Here is a 21,595-nt window from a genome sequence, read left to right as displayed (position 1 = left end):
GCTGAAAAAAAATGCCAAACTTGGAGCAGTCCTTGCGTATAAGCAAAGGAAATTCAATTTAAGGGGGAATCATTGCATAGCTTTAACCTTAGGAGTGGTTCTTAAATGGTCCTTTAGGAAGATGCGCCTCGGCTGTGCTTTATGAGCTACTGGAGGTGGAGGTGGAGGTGGAGGTGGGGAGAGCCATTAAGTCTCATAGGATTCCAGGCCTGAGAAGTAAAGGCTGATTTGGATTAGTAACAAAGATAACTGAAAAGGAAGAATGAATGAAGTAGGCAAGAAGAATGAACGTGACAGTTCTGCTTTCACACTAGCACATCAGTAATAAATAGTGATTTTACCTTTGAAATAAAATTGTTGGTCATATTGATGCCCAGTGTTTGCCAAACTTTTCTGCCTTATCAATGTCTTACCTGCTTGTCTAACCAGTCTTGAAGCATGCTGATGGTAGTAGTCTAAACATTTCAGAGTCATACAAATGATACATAGCAACATTGAGTTGCTAAGTAATTACTGAAGTAAGTCATGTTTATCAGTAATGCTTTTAATTTAGTTTTTATTTGTTTATGTTTTTGAAGTAATCTTTCTACATCTATCCATCTATTCTTGTCTAATTGGGACCTTGGGAAACTTGCAGTTCTCTGTCCTCATTTGACAGAGGAAACAGGACAGGGTGGTGAAGTGGGGGTGGGGGAATTGCATAGAACTTCACAGTCACTTTATGGTAGAGCGGGGTTTCCTGTTTTTATTTAACCACTAAACCATATTGGTAATTGTAATCTTTAAGACTGATTTTGAAAAGTCTCAAAAGGTTGATTATTTAAATATATTGTTCCTACATTTATAAATCTTAGTCTATAAGTAACTTTTTAAAAAATTGAGTACTACCAAATTTCAACTTGCAGTTTAAACATTGTGTCCAGTTAACACATTACTTAGCTAATATATCTTGTGTGCAGTTCAGAAAAGCTGCTCACTCTCCTTGGGTGCAGGCCTGCTTGTCAGCTGTAGAAATTGCTAGTGGTTCAGATCCTTTGCCAGATAGATGTTCAACTAGAACTTTGTAAACCATCTTAGAATTAAATTTAAAAATAAATATATTCTCGAGCTAAAAGACTCCAAAGTTTGGTTTTTAGCCTTTTTCCTGGATAGAGGGGTGTTATGCAGTAGAAAAATGCAAGGACTCATAAATTTGGCATACAATTCCTGGATTTCACTAGACTCTGTAAAGACGATCCTGAAATCTCCTTCAGATCCTTGACTCCCAAATTGAAAGCATTTCTCACTCAGTTTTTCTTCCTTAATTTGTCCCGTTTTCTTTTTCTCCAGTCTAAGAAGTCCCTCTTCCGTTTCAAAGCAGATCCCTTTTGCTACCTCGCTAGGTTAATACCATTCCCTCTAAAACCTTGTTTTATAAGTTACTAAGTATATCTTTTGTACAGTATTCAAAATCTTTCTCCCTGCAGTTTCTTCCTCTTAAAACTGTCCACTCAAAGATCACCATTTTCAAAAGCAGTGATCTTTATTTATTAATCCTCATTCTGATAAGCCTTTCTACAGCATTAGACACTAGTAACTATTTCCTTCTTTCTGAAATGTGGTTGTTCTTCAGTTAAACTCTCAGTTATAACCAACTTCCTTAATTCTCAGTGACCATTCCCTACTCACTTGTCACTGTAAAAATTCTTCAGCATTGTCCTTTGTTGCCTTCTTACTATGTGTGCACATTCCCTTGCTATTTCATCCACAACTACAGCTCAGTTTTTTTTTAACCTTTATTTAAAAGAGCCTAGCTCGACCCTTCTCCTGAGCTTGAGCTACTTTTCTGATTGCCTGCTAGATTGCTCCTCAGGGCCACACTCCTACCACCCTTCTCTCCAAACCTATTCAATTGGATTGCTGTTTTTAGTAAACAGCATCAGCACCCTTGCAGTCGCTCAGGCTCAGATCTTTGCTTCATGTTCTGCTCTTTCTACGTATGAAGATCCCAATGTATTTTTGTTCTGTTTTCAGCTTCATGTTTCCAGTAGCAGGTGGAATGAGACCCCCTCAAGGTAAGTGAAAGGTTACGTTTGGAACTTTTATTTTTCACTATTATGTTTCTCAGCTTGGGACTTAAGTGGGTAAAGAAGTTTTGTTTAAACTTATAGTTTAAGCTACTCTTAAAATTTCTCAAAGATTATGTAATTTGGGGAATACTAAGAATCATTCCTCATTTATCCCAAACTTATTTAAACATTATATTAACAGATTATTATTTAACCTCAGAGATGGAGACTTTCAGAACACGAGTATCAAAGAAGTCTCTAAATGACATATTTTTCCTTCTATTAATTTTTCTGCTAGATGGTTTTAGCTGCATAGGGCAGGGTCTGTGCCTGCCTTGTCTCATTAGCATATCCAGCACCCAGCACCCGCATGCTGATAGAAATAATAGGGTCTCTGTAGAAGTTTGTTGAATGAATAAGGGAACCTCTTCAGTTATTTTATCCTACCATATTTTCTCTATATTAATTTAGTCATTATAATCATGTACATAAGAAATCACATATTCTGATTTATTTTTAACTATTTTTATTTTATTTATTTTTATGCTGAGAGACAAATGAATCAGTCTGTAGTGAGTTTCTTTCTGGGCCAACAGTTCTTTTGAGTCCCAATTTCAATGTCAAACAGTTCCTTATGTGTACATGTCAGCAATGATATTACAGTTCAGGATGGTGGACAAATGGTGGTAATGCAGGTCCGACCCTTTCTGGTTTGGTCCTGGGCAACCTGCAGGGACGCACAGCTGCTGACTGCTAGTATGGCAAGGCGACGTCAGCGTCTTCCATCTCTGGACTGCCATTTTTAACTATTTTTAGTCTCGGTTTTATTCCTAGCAATTTCTTTATTTTTCCTAGTTTCAGACAAGGGGCCACCAATATCAATTATAAGCTTTTACTTCAAAGAAACAATAGTGAAGGGATATAATCTTGACTCATGCTACTTTGACACTGGGCCACAACATTGAAGGAAGAGTAAGTCTGCCCTTCTCTTTCTGCTCACTTTTCCCATTCCACTGTGCCCTCCTCCTCGCCATACACCAAGCTGCTTCTGAAAACCGGCCCTTCTCACATGCCAGTGTTGATTGGTTATGAAAGTCTTGCTAGAGAAACAGACTCCTAGGTCATTGTTAGAGATGAATGATAAAGAGGTGGTCAGTGGCTCATACTGACTTTGTCTCCATTTGTAATCAGTGATGGAGGTTGAGTTTCAGGTAAAATTTTCCAAAGGTCATTTGTATTCTTTTCATTGTGCTCACACTTATGCATTATTCAAGCTATCTGTGCTTAGATATGCCCCAGATTATTAAATGGTTTGAGATATTTTGTTCTTTAAGAAGGCATTATAAATATGTGTTCATTATCATAGCTCATTTTTCATTTTTATAAACTTCTAAGTAAAAACCTATATATGGAGCAAAGGTACAGGACAAGAAGAGATTCCAAAAGGTATCTTGATATTTTTTTCTTCCGAAATTTAGGACTGTTTTAGAGATTTTTTTTCTTTTTATAGAATATGTTAGAATGGACTTGATCATTTTAAGGCTTTAGTTTATGCCTGGACTATTTATGAAAGCATATACAAGAAACTGACAATAAGAGTAGCCATAAGATCATGAGTAGGTGAACAGGAGACAGGAGAGAAATTAGTCTTATTTTTCATTGTGTATTCCTGTATACCTTTAAATGTTGTACCAAATACCTGAGTTACCCATTCAATAATTAAATAAAATTAATTAAATAAAACTTTAGGTCTAAAGGGATAAGAGGAAAAATATCTTACTATGGTTTTATTCAGTCTGTACATTCTAATTCTCCAAGACATCTTAGGACCTTTGCATTTGGAATTCCTTTTTCTGGAATACTCTTCCCAAATATCCACATAACTTGCTCCCTTACTTTTGTCAAGTCCTTGCTTATATGCCACCCTTTTAGTGAAACCTATTCTGGCTATGAAACAGCAACCATTCCTTTTCCTCACTCTCCCTTTCCCCTTTTACCCTGCTTCATTTATTGTCCTATCTCTTAACACTAGACATGTACTTATATTTTATTATCTATCTCCCCCAATTACAGTGTCCATTCCATGAGGGCAAAGATCTGGTTTTGTTCATTGCTGTGTGCTTAGAATGGTGCCTGACATGGAGTTGGCCCTCAAATACTTGAATAAATAATTGAATGAATAAATGAATAGCTTGCCACTAATAAATGTTACCTACAAGTGTGGATGTTCATGCTCCTGAAATTAAACTATGTATAAATAACTTTGAAGGTTCACAGAACACACAAGATAAGCATGGTATGCTTTACTAGACCTTTAATATTTTTAAATCAAAATTTGATTAAAAGCTCCTTACAGTAGAACCAACATGGATGTAATATGTGATAAAATGCAAAATTAACCCTGGCTGGTTTTCTCAGTAGTTAGAGCATCAGCCTGTGGACCAAAGGGTCCTGGTTTCAATTCCCAGTATAGAGTACTTGGTTGCAGGTTCGATCCCCGGCCCCTGTTGGGGTACATGCAGGAGGCAACCAATCAATGTGACTCTCTCACATGGATATTTGTTTCCCTCTCTCTCCCCTCCTCCCTTCCTCCACTCTCTCTCTCTCAAAAAATCAATGAAAAAAATATCCTTGAATGAGGATTAAAAACATATATTTTTAAAAATGCAAAATTAGATTGAAATTTGTGTTCAGGGTATGTAGGGATTTTGTTTTATTCACTGTTATATAACTAGAACTGTGTCTAAAATATGGTGGGCATTTAGTATTTATTAAATCCCCAATGGGAGGTATCTTCATTGGAAAAGTTTGGGAGATACTATACTCTTAAGTCATACTTTCATGATAGTTTTACTGCCATTCCATTATTTACTTTACATGCTGGTGGCTGTTTTATGGTAAATGTTATATTAACTATTAATGTCAGGAAAGAGTAGAGGAATATCATTTCTTCAAGCATATTAGGTATTAAACAGTTTTACAGATGAGTAACTGAGGCATAGAAGTTAAGCAAGATGCCAAAGCTAGCCAGTGACAGTTCTAGTTGGCATCCAAAGTTCATGCTCTTAACCACTATTGCATTAGTTATATGCTGCTGCATTAAGAATTAACCCAAAACTTTAAAAAATAAACATTTTATTATTTTACACTATTTGTTGGTCAGCTATGTGGGAGTGGTTTTACAGGGTGGTTTTGGTACAGGACTAAAGTGATTGCAGTAAAGATGTTAGCTAAGGCTGTAGTCATCTAAAGGTTTCATGGGGCTGGAAGATCTGTTTCCAAGATGGCTCACTCACATAGATGGCAAATCTTTGCTGCCCTTTGGCAAGAAGTTTCAGTTCCTTGCCACTTGGATTCTCTCTGGGGCTTGCTTGAATGTTCTCATGATGTAGCAGTGGCTTTCCCTAGAGGAGGTGTTCCAAGAGACCAAGAAGGAAGCTGCAGTGGTTTTTATGAATAAACTTCAGTTAGGTCATACTTTTAATTTTTTAAGTATGAGAAGTATTATCTTCCTTTTACAGGTGAAGTTTTAGAACTTGCCAAAGATCACATAGCTAAGTAAATGGTAGAGTTGGAATTCACCCTTAAGTTTGTCTCACTCTAGAGCCTATACTTTTTCACTTGCCGTGTCACCTCCCAAGTAACCAGTCCTTTAGGTACTTATGGTTTTAAGAAAATAAACTTGAGAACACATTGACTTTAATGATAACTTTATGTTTTTTTCCCAGCAGGTCTGTTGCCAATGCAGCAACAAGGATTTCCTATGGTCTCTGTCATGCAGCCTAATATGCAAGGCATGATAGGAATGAACTACAACTCTCAAATATCCCAGGGACCTATTGCTATGCAGGTATTTGCCTCTTTAGCTGATTGTTTACAAAATTATTGTTATGTGTCTACATGCTAAGCGCTACATACTAGGACTTTAACGTTATATTTAGAAATAAGTGTAGTCTACATGTTAGGTGGCTTCCTTCAAAATAAAACAAAGTTATGTTCATAAGAGAGAAAAAAATAAAAGATAAATCATTTAAGGAAAATCTGCTGACTTCTCTATGATTACTAGCTTAGAAGAAATTCAGAATGATACCTTGAAAAACTCAGGAACCTGATGCCATGAAGTAGCATTGTTAGAAGTAGTAGCACTGTTTTCATGGAAGAAACTGTGTCATTGTTTGGAAGACTCAGAGCCTTCTTTGTATTAAATTTTCTCATGTAAACCCCATAACTTTTTAAAGAAGTGATATCTCCATTTTTCTGATGAGACCAAAGCTTTGTGAGGATGCTCACAGAATATAGTCAGCCAGAATTTGAACCTAAGTCCTCAATAAGCTTGTACTTAGCCATGTAGTACATCAAATTCTCCCTTAAGATCATTAGGGAGTCAATAGGTTAAAGCAGTGGAATGATACAGTAGGATTTGTATTTCAAAAAGATCATTCTGACTGCTGATTGAAGAATGACTGGAGGCAGAAGAGCAAAAATGGATATAAGGAGAAACCCTAAAAGAGTGATTGATGTCCTGAGAGTAGTTGAGATGTTGGCTTTAATTAGGGTGGTAGCAGAGAGATGGAGACATGGATGTTTTTGAGCACAATTTAGGAAATAAAATCAATAGGACTTTCTGAGTGTTTGGATGTTGAGAATAAAGGAGAAGATGGTTTCAAACTGATTTATCATTTTCTACATGAACAACTAACTGATGGTGTCATCTTCTATACTAATAAAAGGATAACATGCTAATTAGACTGGATAGACTGGATGTCTTTGGATGTCCTTCCGGACAAAGCCATGGTGGCAGGGGCTGAGGCAGAGGCTGTTAGGGGCAATCAGGCCGGCAGGGGAGAACAGTTAGGGTCGATCAAGCTGGCAGGGAGCAGTTAGGGGCATCAGGCAGGCAGGCAGAGAGGTTGGGGCGATCAGGCAGGCAGGCAGAGGTGGTAGGGGTGATCAGGCAAGGCAGAGTGGTTAGGGGCGATCAGGCAGGCAGAGTGGTTAGGGATGATCAGGCAGGCAGGGGAGCAGTTAGGGGCATCAGGCAGGCAGGAAGAGTGGTTAGGGGCGATCAGGCAGGCAGGCAGGCAGGCAGGTGTGCGGTTAGGAGCCAGTGGTCCGGGATTGTGAGAGGGATGGCTGACTGTCAGTTTAGGCCTGATCCTGCAGGGTTCAGGCCTAAACTGGCAGTCGGACATACCCCGAGGGGTCCCAGATTGGAGAGGGTGCAGGCTGGGCTGAGGGACCCCCCGCCATGCATGAATTTTGTGCACTGGGCCTCTAGTCTATATACAGTAGGTCCTCGGGTTACTTCGAAGATCCGTTCCTACGGCGTGACGAAATGTGATTTTCACTGTAAGTCGGAACCCACCTACATAAGCACCTACGTCACTCACATGGAGCACATACACAGCAGTAATGAAGTGAAACAGTAAAAAAAATTTAGAAGAAATATAACAATTCCTGACCTTTACTTGTGGAAAAGAAATAATAAAAAACATAAAGCAGCCTGGCTGGTTTGGCTCGGTGGATAGAGCATCGGCCTGTGGACTGAAGGGTCCCAGGTTCGATTCTGGTCAAGGGCATGTACTTTGGTTGCGGGAACATCCCCAGTAGGGGGTGTGCAGGAGGCAGCTGATCGATGTTTCTCTCTCATCGATATTTCTAACTCTTTATCTCCCTTCCTCTCTGTAAAAAATCAATAAAATAAAATAAAAATAAAGCACATATGTACATACGTCGAAATGACGAAACTTTTTTTTTTAATAAATAAATGGGAGATGGCGACGTAACCACGAAACGACGTAACCACGAAACGACATACGTCGAGTTCGACGTAACCCGATGACTGTCTGCATATAAAAGCCTAAGTGACCAGCCAACTGGCCGGTAGCTATGACACGCACTGACTACTAGGGGGCAGACGCTCAACACAGGAGCGGAAACCACAGGCATGGAAACATGGAATAGACTGATGAATCTCAGAGGGGAGCGGGGGGGCAGAAAGAGATGAACCAAAGATCTTATATGCATACTAGAGGCCTGGTGCACGAATCCATGCACCGGTGGGGTCTCTCAGCCTGGCCTGCGGGGATCCGGCTGAAACCGGCCCAATGCACAGATTCATGCATCGGTGGGGCCCCTTGGCCTGGCCTGTGAGGATTGGGCCGAAACCGGCTCTCCGACATCCCCTGAGGTGTCCCAGATTGCAAGAGGGCGCAGGCCAGGCCGAGGGACCCCACCAGTGCACAAATCCACACCAGGCCTTGAGAGTTATCCATCCATAGAAGGTAATTGATGATATAGGGGTGAATTGGAACATCCAAGAACACTATAGATGGAAAAAGTAATCCAGGATAGAGCCTTCAGGATTTCAACATTTAAATACAAGAGAGGGAGACAAATGCCACTTATATGTGGAATCTAAAGAATAAAATAAACAGCCGAAACCGGTTTGGCTCAGTGGATAGAGCATCGGCCTGCGGACTGAAAGGTCCCAGGTTCGATTCCGGTCAAGGGCATGTACCTTGGTTGCGGGCACATCCCCAGTGGGGGGTGTGCAGGAGGCAGCTGATCGATGTTTCTCTCTCATCGATGTTTCTGGCTCTCTATCCTTCTCCCTTCCTCTCTGTAAAAAAATCAATAAAATATATTTTAAAAAAGAGAATAAAATAAGCAAAATTGAAACAAATTCATAGATACAGTGATGGTTGCCAGAGGAGTAGGAATTGGGGGGTTGGGTGGAAAAGGTTAAGGGATTGAGAAATACAAATTGGTAGTTACAAAATACTTATTAGGATGTAAAGTATAGCATAGGGAATATAGTAATTATTGTAATAACTGCGTATGGTACCAGGTGGGTATTGGAAATACTGGGGGGAACGTTATGTAAAGTATATGATTGTCTAACCAATATGTGCTATACACCTATAAAATAATATTGAATGTCAACTGTAATTACAAAGTAAAATTTAAAAAAACATTAAAATCAGTTGATCAGTCCATCAATTTAAGGGAGTGAGTTGCCTTCACAGGAGATTGAAGAGGAGTAGCCACAGAAGTGGGCCAGGTGGATTAAAAAAACAACAACATGGCCCTGACCAATTTGGCTCAGTGGATAGAACGTTGGCCTGCGGACTGGAAGGTCCCAGGTTCGATTCCGGTCAAGGGCACATGCTCGGGGTTGCTGGCTCGGTCCCCAGGTGGGGGGGGGGGGAGGAGGGGGAGAGGAGGCAGCCAATCAATGGTTCTCTCTCATCATTGATGTTTCTCTCTCTCTCTTTCCTCTACCTTCCTCTCTGAAATCAATAAAAATATATTTTAAAAAAACAACAATATGGGCCCAGCTGGTGTGGCTTAGTGGTTGAGTGTCAACCTATGAACCAGAAGGTCATAGTTCGATTCCTGATCAGGGTAAAGCCTGGGTTGTGGGTTCGATCCCCAGTAGGGTGCATTCAGGAGGCAACCGACAAATGATTCTCTCTTATCATTGATGTTTCTATCTCTCTCCCTCTCTCTTTCTCTCTGAAATCAATAAAAATATATTAAAACAACAACATGGGTTTTGGTGTCAGACAGACTGAAGTTCAGATCCCAGCTTTGCCATTTACCTGTTCAACAGGGATGTAATAATACCTTGTCAGTATCGTGTAGAAAGGATTGAAGGAATTAGATAAAGCACTTATTAGCATGTGCCCTGACCAGGATTCAAACTGTGACCTCCTGGTTCATGGGTCCACACTCAACCACTGACCCACACCAGCTTGGCTTACAATTAGAATTTAAGTTGCAATTATTGTCATGTTGCGGTCATTTAAGCAAATAAAACTCTGTTGTATATAAAGATTTAGGAAAATTTCCAGAATCATTCTTTATTCATCTCCATTGGGAAGAAAATAAGAACAAATTGAGCTTTTGTAGGTCTTAAATTCATGTTACTCAGTTTTCAGTAGGTTATGTTGTAGAAACAACAATCTCAAAATCTCAGTGACTTACAAAAACAGGTTTATTTCTCACTTGGTATCCTTTATGGGTTGACTCAGATCCATGTTATCTCTTCATCCTGGGACCTTTACCTAGGACCGGGGTCGGCAAACTGCGGCTCGCGAGCCACATGCGGCTCTTTGGCCCCTTGAGTGTGGCTCTTCCACAAAATACCATGGCCTGAGCGAGTCCATTTTGAAGAAGTGGCATTAGAAGAAGTTTAAGTTTAAAAAATTTGGCTCTTAAAAGAAATTTCAATCATTGTACTGTTGATATTTGGCTCTGTTGACTAATGAGTTTGCCAACCACTGACCTAGGACATTCCAGACTCCTGGCATAGGGAAAAGAGAGCCGAACCCTGTAATGTCTTTTAAAGCTTTCTCTCAGAGATAGCACTTTCAATCACTTCTGCTCACCAAAGTAATGTGGTCAGAAGGAGTGCATGCCCACACAATGATGTGTAATCCTTAGAGTAATGGCAGCAAATGACTAGACACAATCTACAATAGACACAATGTCTTTTAACTAAGATTTAGTAAGCTTACTGCTGAATCTTAATAACAGCTGATACAATTTTTAAGTTACTGATTTTAATCCTAAACATTGTTTTATGACTTACATAATTATATGAAAAATGTTTTTAAAGAGTTTGAAACAACCAAAATAGATAAGTATCTCTAACATGTAGTACACAATATAAAAAAGTAAATTATCATCTATACCAGTGATGGCGAACCTATGACATGCGTGTCAGCACTGACACACGTAGCCATTTCTGATGACACGCAGCCACTGAGGCGGCTGCATGCCGAGGATGAAACATTTGCGAAATAATGTTTTTTCCTCAAAGTGACACACTACCCGAGTTATGCTCAGTTTTTTGGCGAAGTTTGACACACCAAGCTCAAAAGGTTGCCCATCACTGATCTATACTAATAAAAGGGTAATATGCTAATTAGACCAGGTTGACCGGACATCTTCTGGTTGTCCTGTCCTCCTTCTGGACAAAGCCACAGTGGCGGGGGCCAAGGCAGAGGCGGTTAGGGGCAATCAGGCTGGCAGGGGAGGGCGGTTAGGGGAGATCAGGCTGGCAGGGGAGGCAGTTAGGGGCAATAAGGCCAGCAGGCAGAGGGGTTAGGGGTGATCGGGCAGGCAGGCAGGTGAGTGGTTAGGAGCCAGCAGTCCCGGATTGTGAGAGGGTGCAGGCCGGGCTGAGGGACCCCACCCCACCCCCGTGCACAAATTTTGTGCACCAGGCCTCTAGTATTTTATATTCTCCAAATAATGTCCCTGGGTATTAGGAGCTTAGAATTAATGATTCTAAAATAAAGAAGCCACAATCTTTTTCTTTAACTTTTAATCTTGTTGGAGGTATTATACTGCTTGGAAGCTGCTTAAAGGAGAAATTTATTCAAATCTTACATTTTCTCCTGAGAAACACAGTATCCCCAACCAACCATAGACATATATAAGGAAAACCCCACTAGGGGGTGTGCAGGAGACAGCTGATCAATGTTTCATTCTCACATCAATATTTTTCTTTCTCCCTCTCCCTGTCTCTCTACAAATCAATAAAAATATTTTTTAAAAATTTATTATTCAAACACATTGGAAAAACATGTTTAATCTCATTTGTGGAGTAACTACTATTAACAAGCTCTTATCTGTTGATGGAAATAAATACTTCTCAAAGAGTATAGATCAGTGAGCTTACCAGAATATAACTTGTGTGTGTGTGTGCCATACACATACAGCCTAAAATGTTTTACATACACACACACCCCTTCACACCCTCAGACTATTAGCAGTGGTCACCTCTAGGGCAGTGAAGGAAATGAAGAGGGTGAAATATTAAAGGGAATTTAATATGTCATGAAAGAAATTATGGAAATTACAGTTTTTCTTTGTAATAATTAAAAGGCAAAATTGTTTTTTTGAGCCTTTGTCCTTTTCTTGTAGGCAGGGATACCAATGGGACCAATGCCAGCAGCAGGAATGCCTTACCTGGGACAAGCGCCATTCCTGGGAATGCGTCCTCCAGGCCCACAGTACACTCCAGATATGCAGAAGCAGTTTGCCGAAGAGCAACAGTAAGGGACCTCAGGATTCAAGGATAAAAAAATACATGATAGCAGTTATTTTAAGCATTTCAAATGTTCTCTAATGCAGATTTGAAGCCGAAATAGTCACGTTGCCTTTAAAATTCTTTAAAATACTTTTATTTTAACTTTAAAGCCAGAAGGGACCTTAATGATTCTCTAACTCAACCCTCTTATTTTACATCTAGGAAAAGTGAGGTCCAGAGAAATGAAGCCACTTGTGAGTCAAGGCTACACAGTTACTAACAGAACCTGGACCCAAATGTAGAACTGATTCTCAGACAATTGCTTTTTCTCCCATATGACATGCCTTCTCAAGTGGAAGTTTCTTCTTTATATGCCAAGCAAAAACTGTTTTTATTTTGTCTATCTCCCTGTTTGTTTGTTTTTTAATTGCTTTTGAATGCAAAAGTTTGGCTCCATGAATGAGCGTCGGCCTGTGGACCAAAGGGTCCCGGGTTCAATTCTGGTCAAGGGCACGTACCTTGGTTGCAGGCTCCTCCCTGGCCCTGCAACCAAGGTCAGGGCTCCTGCAAGAGGCAGTCAATCAATGTGTTTCTCTATGTCTTTCCCTCTCTCTTCCACTCTCCCTAAAAATCAGTGGAAAAATATCCTTGGGTGAGGATTAACAAAACACACACACACACACACACACACACACACACACACACACACACACAGATTGTCCTCCCCTTGCAAATTAAAGAAGAAATAAATTCATGTCTAAAGTTAGGTAAATAATTTTTTAAACTCATATTTTGAAATTAATACAGTGGGGAAATAGGATTGTCAAAAGAAAATGAGATAACATTAGAGAAATTTTTAGTTCTAGAAATGTAAGATGATATTAGTAGAAATATAAATATTAACACAGGTGATAATCCCTGAAGCTGGTTCTTTAACTAGAATGTTTTTCCTTCAGAAAACGATTTGAACAGCAGCAAAAGCTCTTAGAAGAAGAAAGAAAAAGGCGCCAGTTTGAAGAGCAGAAGCAAAAACTCAGACTTCTGAGTAGTGTGAAACCCAAGGTAATATATTCTGCCACCCCTCCATCACAACACACACACAGCCTGCATGTGCTTCTTCTTACTCAGTGAATTTTGCCAGGTAGCAGCCCAACCTGAGGCTGTGGTTGATTCATTTTTGTTTATCAGAGTCCAAAAGTGAAGGATTTTTCTTCTGTAAAGACATATATAGTTGAGGGAAATGAGATACCAGCCAGTTTTCTCAGTCTTTTTTACTACCACTAGTGAAGCATTAATACAGAATATTAATATATTAATATAACATAACAACTGAATCATAAGATATTTATAAATGGGCCTTTTAATTTAGAGTATTGTTTTATATCTTTGTTTTATACACTTATCAATCTTTTTCTGACTTGGAGAATTTCGTATCAGAAGTATGTGATAAAAATATTGGAAACAGACTAATATCTGTACTTCTTTTTAACTTTGGGAGTATTTAGGATGAAGTGAGAGATGAGCAAAGAAATATACATATATTTATTATCTCTTAGACAGGAGAGAAGAGTAGAGATGATGCTTTGGAAGCTATAAAAGGAAACTTAGATGGGTTTTCCAGAGATGCTAAGATGCACCCTACTCCAGCATCGCACCCTAAGAAACCAGGTATTTTAATTTAAAGTGTTCTTTTTTTGGAAGGTGACTTATAGTCCCTGTGTTTTATTGGCCATTACATGTGTGTGAAGAGCTAATGTTGAACTCTTCCTTCAAGCTAAGTACAGATTTGGATGTCTTAAAATTTACAATAGGTTAAGCCAGTGGTCAGCAAACTCATTAGTCAACAGAGCCAAATATCAACAGTAAAATGATTTAAATTTCTTTTGAGAGCCGAAAACTGACTTCTGCGCATGGGCCACGAAGTTTCAATCGCAGTGTATGTCCGCACCTGCACGTGGTATTTTGTGGAAGAGCCACACTCAAGGGGCCAAAGAGATGCATGTGGCTCACGAGCCGCAGTTTGCCGACGACTGGATTAAGCGTTCTGATCTGGATAACAATCTTAGGAGGAAAAACCCCCTCTCTTTCAGTATGACAACTTTACTTGTAAATCTTCTGTGTATATGAGTATGTTAACATTAGTAAAATGCATTCACTCAAAGCAAATGTAATAAAGTAAGTTTATTGTTTTCTCATTATTTTAAAATAATTTTGCTTTTTATGAGCTAGTTTGGATTTTATTCAGTGTGATTAACCTTAGAAAACTTTACATGCCTTCTTTTTAAAAAGTCATGGATTTAATAATGCTCCTCATGAAATTTTAGTTTCTTTAATATTTTTTGTAGTTTTTATTATCATTTATCATCAGATAAGCAAAAAAGTGCCTATTTAGAGCAGGATAAAGGGATAGTTGTCCACCAGTACTGATCTGAGAACCCAAATTGAGACCTTAAATTCACATTGTCAGTAACCATTATTAAAAAAAACTGACCTTTAAAAAAATAAAATAAAATAAAAAAAAGACTGACCTTTGTGACATAAGACTTCAGTAAATGTTAAAGCAATTCAAAGTAGTTAAAAATATGGCAATAATAATATTGTTAATGAGCCTCATATTAAATGTAGTCCCTGTTAGAGAAGGTTTATTATTAGAGTGATTCTCACATTTAACAGTAAAAAGTCATAATGATGTCTGTATTCTTTAGAGCTAAAAAAAATATAGTCCTCAGTCAAGGTTTCCTTTCTTAAATTGACTATTGAGTTGTTTGACTTAGCACTTTATGGTGTCCCAGTTTTGAGGCTTTTCACAAGAAAATATCACTTTGGCAATGTGTTTAATGTTCTTGTTGTCTTTCATAATTTTCACTAGAGGTCTGGTTCATGAAATTCATGCCCTTGTGGGGGGGTCCCTCAGCCTGGCCAGCGCCCTCTCGCAGTCTGGGAGCCCTCGGGGGATGTCCTTAGCACTGCCTCGGAGGCGGGAGAGACTCCCGCCAACACAGCTGCACTCGCCAGCCATGAGCCCAGCTACTGGCTCCTCCTGTGGCAGTGTATTGACGACCAGGGGGCAGTTCCTGCATTGAGGGTCTTCCCCCTGGTGGTCAGTGCGCCTCATAGTGACCTGTCATTTCACCATTTAGTTGATTTGCATATTAGCCTTTTATTTATAGGATTCTTCACATGGTAACTTTATTGAAATGTGAACTATACAAAATGTATGGGTTAGACCTGCTATATCAAAAATTATAAGTATGTATCATACATTGTTTCTTACTGACATAATGACTTTTAGTTAGAGTCTATATCTGCCCAAAATGTGTTCAGCAGCATTTGGTAGGTTTTCATATTTCTGGTATATATTAGTTTGAAAGCATATTATCCAGATAAACAGATCACTTGAGTTTCAAAAGTAGTCACCACTTTGATGTAAATTATTAGTGGACACGGGGGGGGGGGGGGGGGAATTAGTACTAACTTAATAAAACAAGGAAATAAATTTTGAATTTTATATTTTTCTCTTTTTGAGTCAAATGTAAAATAGCTATAAACCTCTTTTTAATAAAACACAAAAAAATGTGTATTAATTGACATCAAAGTGTTTTGCATTCATTGTAAAATTCCATTTGACTGTTTAATTACATGTTATTTCTTGTTCACCTGTACTATTCATGTTTCAGTATATTCTTTTGGAATTGTACTACATCTTAATTTCTTTCTCCCTTTTGATTTTCATTTCTGTGTGTTTCGTTACCATTTTCCATTTTGCAGATTATCCCACATCATCTCATTCTAAAACTGTCTCCCCATCACCTGCCTTTCTTGATGAAGAAGAATTCAGTGACTTTATGCAGGGGCCTGTTGAAGTTCCCACATGTGGGCCTTCTTCCACTTCCCAGCCTTTTCAGTCTTTCCATCCCACCACCCCACTTGGCCAGTTGCATGCACAGAAGGCTGGAGCACAGCCTCTCCCTCCAGGTCAGATTCCAGTGTCTTTTGCCTTACATGGTGTCCCTGGACAAATGCCTTATTTCTCTACTGCTTCAGCCTCATACAATGTACAGAGAGCAGGTAACTCTTAGCATATTAAGAAAGTATTTTTAAGATAATCTAGGCTTTATTTCTTTCTCTTACCTAAGTTGAATAATACAGTGATGTTGGCAAAGGAACATGTACCTGAATATATGAGTACTATTGAAATTCATCAAAATAAGAATCTAGATTTTTTAATTCTGGGGGCCTCACTTTCCAAAAAAGTGATTTAAAACTTTTGCTCTTAAATTAGGCACTATTTAAACCACCTTAGAATTTTAAAAACAAACCGATTTCTTCATAAGATTACTTTTATTTGGGAAAATCACTAATATCATTTTCCAGAGTAATGAGCCATGGAAAGCTGCTTTAGAAAGTGCTCTCTCTAGTTCAGTTTCTTCATTTGCTGTCCTCGGGCAAATCTTGAACACTTGTGAAATGATGGGGGTTGGGACAGTTACACACCATGGCTTGAGACATAGAGTAGTGCTGAGAGGGATCTTAGGTGATATGTACTGAGTCCGCACTTTCTCAGTTAACAGAGGAGAAACAGACCCAGAGATAATGTTACTAGTCAAGGGTCTCACCAGTGGTTAGTGGAAGTGTCCATATCGTGTGTAGGTCACCAGACTTCCAAGGTAGTACTCCTTCTACTATACCATTCTATCTGCTACCTCAGCGAATTCTTGAGAATCAAAGTAGATTTAAAGTCCATAAGTCTCTCAATTTCTATACAATTGTGTAGTTATCGAATTATTTAGAAATTTACATTGTATGTGGCAGGATCTTCCCTTAAGAATCTGGGGATGGAAATGAGTGATTGAAAAAATTAGAAATTTTGCAGTTATATACAAATATATGTATAATCCTTCATGCTGTTTGTTTAGGCCCTTCTTTGGAGGAGAAGTTCCTAGTATCTTGTGATATAAATACATCTGAGCAGGAACAAATTAAATTAAGTACTTCTGAGGTTGGGCACAGAGCCCAAGGCCCAGGTTCCAGTAAGAACCATCTTAGTTTAACGGCCAATATCAGGGGTGCTGTGGATGGACGTGTAAGTGGTACCACTACTGCAGAGGCAGAAAAGACTTCAGACCAAAACCTGCCCATTGAAGAGAGTGGTGAGCTCATGAAATATTTAGCAAAAAGTTTAATTAACCAAATGCTGCTCAAATGCTAACACCTTAAGCATTAATCTTAAAATGAATGTTGCTTGATTTTGCTAATCAAAATTTTGCTTAAAATATATTTAATGCATTTCTTTCTTCAATTAACCCCTACGATTTTGCTCTGAATTCTTTCAGTATACTGTTACTCCTTTCAAAAATTTTTGGTAGTGTTTTTAAATCAGAATCATTCCTGAAATTTTTTTTATAAAAACTCTTCATTCCCCTTCTTGCACTTTGTGTTCTTCTATAAATGTTAAAATTTAACTGGAAAAGTCACCAATGAGAATATAGTTTTGCTTCTCTGAAGTAAATCAGATGCACTGCTTCCTAAAAGGTCAAATTTTTATAAACTCAGCTTGCAGAGATGAATTAGAATGTGGGCAACTCGGGAGGTAAACTTTTGGAAGGTATTTCACGGGACAAAATAAATAAAAATCCTATGCATCTAAGGCAGCAGTGTCATGTTCAGATAAAAAATATCAGACTTTGTAAAGAAACATAAAAAGCTGTAAATGAAGCTTAGGCAACCACATTTTTTTTACATGTAAAAAATTTAAACCACTGATTATTGTGTTTTTCCCCTTTAATTTGTAACACATGTGAAATGGTGCAAACCTCATATGATTCAGAATATTGATTTGGTATATCTTAGGTTTCTTTTTCAATAGACTCTTTAGGATATAGTTAATGTGTAGGAGTTGTTTAGAAACCAAATATTTTAGTTGTATTGGTGACTTTTTTTTAGTGTCTCCAGCCTGTGCTCTTTTTATAAAAAACTATGACTCCATGTGATTCCCCCATCTTCTACATGGACTGTTATATATATTAGGTAATGTTCCTTATCTTCTAGGTGTAGGTGTATTTCCCTCACAAGATCCTGTTCAGCCCAGAATGCCTCCTTGGATTTACAATGAAAGTTTGGTTCCAGGTAATAAAAGCTTCTTTGTCCAGGATTCCCATCTGGATATTTTGCTTTAAATGTTGTAAATGTAATTGTAAGTAGTTACTGTTGTGGTTACAAGGTATGCAGAAGGAATTGTAACTTTTTTCTTTTCTTTTTCTGAAAGACTACAGAAAATTATATAGATCTAGTGTTTCTTAAGGCTGCCTCATACAAGAAGTAACTATATAAATGAAAGAGAAATGTTTTGCTTATGTTTTATTGACCATCATATACTTTTAATTCTAAAAACTTGTTGATTTATCATGCTCTAAAAGAAATGATCAAACGTTTATTTTATAGATTATTAATAACTATAAAGAATAGTACTAATATGTGTGATACAATTTTCTGAACTCTTGGTGATTAGTTTATATTTTAAAAAATAATCCTATGACTTCTTTGTCGTGTGATAGTATCTGAAATAAAAAGACCAAGTGGCATCTTTTTCTACACTAGAAGATGATGTTTACTTTTTTCTTTAAAATGTTATCACTGTTGAGCCAAAAAAAATTTACTAAGGAGCACATTTTGTGATACTATTCAGTTGATACGAAGAATAGGTCTGTTTAAGCCATGGTTGACTATTATAGCAGAATATATTAATCAAGCTTAATAAATTGTAACATTAAGTTTGTTCTGCTTTGCCAACCCCTTGTAAACTAAAAGGTAGCTTTCATCAGATCTTTAGTGTTGTAGATTGGTTATAGACTAAAGTTATTCTACACTTGATTAAATAAAACTCATGCAAGATCCTGATAGCTGAACTTCTTTTTACATCATAATCACAAATTGAAAGGCTAATTTCCCAAACCAATATGGAACTTCAGTTGTACATAAAAACAATAGGTTTTTTTTCCACCTGCCCATTAGACAGTTTGCATCTTTTCCTCTTCGTCTTCAAGCCAAACGAACAACAACAAAAAAAATTGGACTTGGTATATTTTGGAGTTACGCCCATTTTCTGCCAGCTTGTTTTCTTTCTTTCTCCTTCTTCTAAACATACATGTACACGTAATTTTCCTAGCCAAAATATGTGTTGTCATGGCTGGGCTATTGATCTGCAATCCATAGTTAAATCATATATGTAAAATTTTTGCTTTAAACATTTTTCCCTATCTACCTTAGCCCTATCCACTTTCATCCCCCAAAACTCCTCCAACTAGGGTTACCAGATTTAGCAAATAGGCATACAGAACATCCAGTTAAATTTGAATTTCAAATAAACAGTAAAGAATTATTTAGTATACGATAAGTATGTCCTATGCAATATTGATATCCTGTATGTTTTATGTCAACCCTTTCTCAAATAGCCTTTCTCACTTTGTCCTTTGGAAACCCTATTTTATTATGAAAACAGTTCCCAAATAGTCCCTTTCTTTTTTCTGCTTCCTTACCTTAACTGAAACTGTATTTTTCCCCTGAAGGCTATATTCCATAGCACCTTACCCATTGATGTTTTTTTTCTCACTGCCTCTAATTCATCGGGACAGGGAAAAGGTGGTATTGGTATAATTCCCCCTTCCAACCGCTGTTTTCAAACTATTCCCACCATCCTTATTCTACAACTTCTCTTTAAAGTCCACCTCCATTTACTGTTGTTACTACCGTCTACTAAATTATAAGACATTTTCTTACTTTTAGTCCCAAATCTTCATCTTTAGGACCATGCTCCAACCTCTCTTCTAAGCACCATACCTTAATTATCTGCTGATATTTCCACTTGAATATCTTTACAACGGTTCAAACCCTGACGTGGCTTTAGTTCTATTAAAGCAGTTTGACTTAAAATTATTCTCGTATAAGCAACATTGACAACAAAAAAGATCACTCAGTTGTAATATATTTACGTTTGTAATCTGGTCTTTCCTTTAATAGATGTCTATAAGAAAATCTTAGAAACCACAATGACTCCAACTGGAATAGATACTGCAAAACTTTATCCCATTCTGATGTCATCTGGACTTCCCAGGGAAACTCTTGGACAGATATGGGCCTTAGCTAATCGAACTACACCTGGCAAACTTACTAAAGAAGAACTTTATACTGTTCTCGCCATGATAGCAGTAACACAGGTAGACATTGTTTCAGTTAGATCAAATAATTTTTCAATATAAATTGGAAGAATATGAATCCTTTGTGATTACAACCTCATAGCATTCCTTGTACATTAAAATTTAGATTATTATCAAGATACAGTACTTCAAAAAATGTATAGTTTATATGAAGCACATACTAGAAAAATAATTCCTTTGTTTAAAAACTATTTAATATATTAACATCTTCTGACATGACTATCTCTCTTCTGAACTTGAAAGTTAGTAATAGATGAAGTTTTTCTGTCCTTTGAAGTGCTTGTTTAAAATTCCTTAGATATAGATAAAGTAGTTTCCATCTGATAGTAATTTCTTTTATATTACAAAGCCATTTATAATATATCTAATCATGATTTGATTATAGTAAATTAACCAAACTTGTCAGAGAGTGAAAATGTCAGAATTGATACATGTTGGCCATTTCTTTGCTAAATATTAGGATTGCATTAACCTTGTAACTTATTTTCTTGTATTAAATTCATGAGTTTTGGGAGAGTTAGGAGTGGAATCATACCAATGCTACAGATTTTACATTTTGGTCTGCCTTTGCCAGATTTAGTTGTATGTGTTTTAAAATCTGCTAAAATGTTTCCATTTTCTTCCTATGTAGAGGGGTGTTCCCGCCATGAGTCCTGATGCTTTAAACCAGTTCCCAGCGGCTCCTGTTCCAACTTTAAGTGGCTTTCCTATGACTTTGCCTACTGCAGTGAGTCAGCCAACTGGGATGCCTTCAGGTCCTGCAGGCTCCATGCCCCTCAACCTCGGGCAGCCAGTCATGGGCATTAACCTTGTTGGACCAGTGGGGGGAGCTACAGCCCAGGCTTCCAGTGGCTTCATGCCAACTTACCCTGCAAATCAGGTAAATGGAGAAACTGCATATTTCCAATAATTCCTGAAAGGAATCTGGGCACTGTTTTTTCCAGAGATGCAGAGAAGATTGCTGGATTATGATGGACTCCGGAGGTGAAGATTAAACAAAACAATACAAAATGTAATTTTTCATTATTTAAAAAACATGAAGCAATTTGTTAAACCTTAAGATAGTTGAATTTTGGCTAAAAGTTTATAGTTCTTTATACCATATCCATTTTAAACATCAAGCCTAATAAAGTTCATTAAATTCTTAGGCTGTTAAACCTGAAATTAAAGTACTTCAGTTTATTTTTCATTTCTCAGATTAGCAAGAAATTTAAAAACAATAGTATCAGTAAAAATGTAGGGAAAAGGGACTATTGATACAGTCTTTTTGGCATGTTAATAGTTCTCAATTT

General features: G+C 37.8%; 1 protein-coding gene across 13 annotated transcripts in view; it reads left to right on the top strand.

Moving 5' to 3' along the window:
- The window catches only part of SYNRG (synergin gamma), a 58,012-nt gene that overhangs the window by 2,434 nt on the left and 33,983 nt on the right, over nt 1-21,595 (top strand). For 6 of the 13 annotated variants that reach the window (XM_079798074.1, XM_079798075.1, XM_079798065.1 and 3 more), the window contains exons 2-11: nt 2,014-2,054; nt 5,777-5,898; nt 11,985-12,115; nt 13,047-13,152; nt 13,647-13,758; nt 15,859-16,158; nt 17,007-17,240; nt 18,139-18,216; nt 20,107-20,303; nt 20,935-21,183. In XM_079798074.1, coding sequence (XP_079654200.1) covers nt 2,014-2,054; nt 5,777-5,898; nt 11,985-12,115; nt 13,047-13,152; nt 13,647-13,758; nt 15,859-16,158; nt 17,007-17,240; nt 18,139-18,216; nt 20,107-20,303; nt 20,935-21,183 — 1,570 coding nt within the window. The remainder of the gene's footprint in view (nt 1-2,013; nt 2,055-5,776; nt 5,899-11,984; nt 12,116-13,046; nt 13,153-13,646; nt 13,759-15,858; nt 16,159-17,006; nt 17,241-18,138; nt 18,217-20,106; nt 20,304-20,934; nt 21,184-21,595) is intronic. The other 7 variants (XM_079798066.1, XM_079798068.1, XM_079798077.1 and 4 more) reach the window with 5 other exon arrangements.

Source organism: Cnephaeus nilssonii (assembly GCF_951640355.1).
Source record: "Cnephaeus nilssonii genome assembly, chromosome: 19".
NCBI lineage: Eukaryota > Metazoa > Chordata > Mammalia > Chiroptera > Vespertilionidae > Cnephaeus > Cnephaeus nilssonii.
This window is presented reverse-complemented; position numbering and strand designations above follow the sequence as displayed.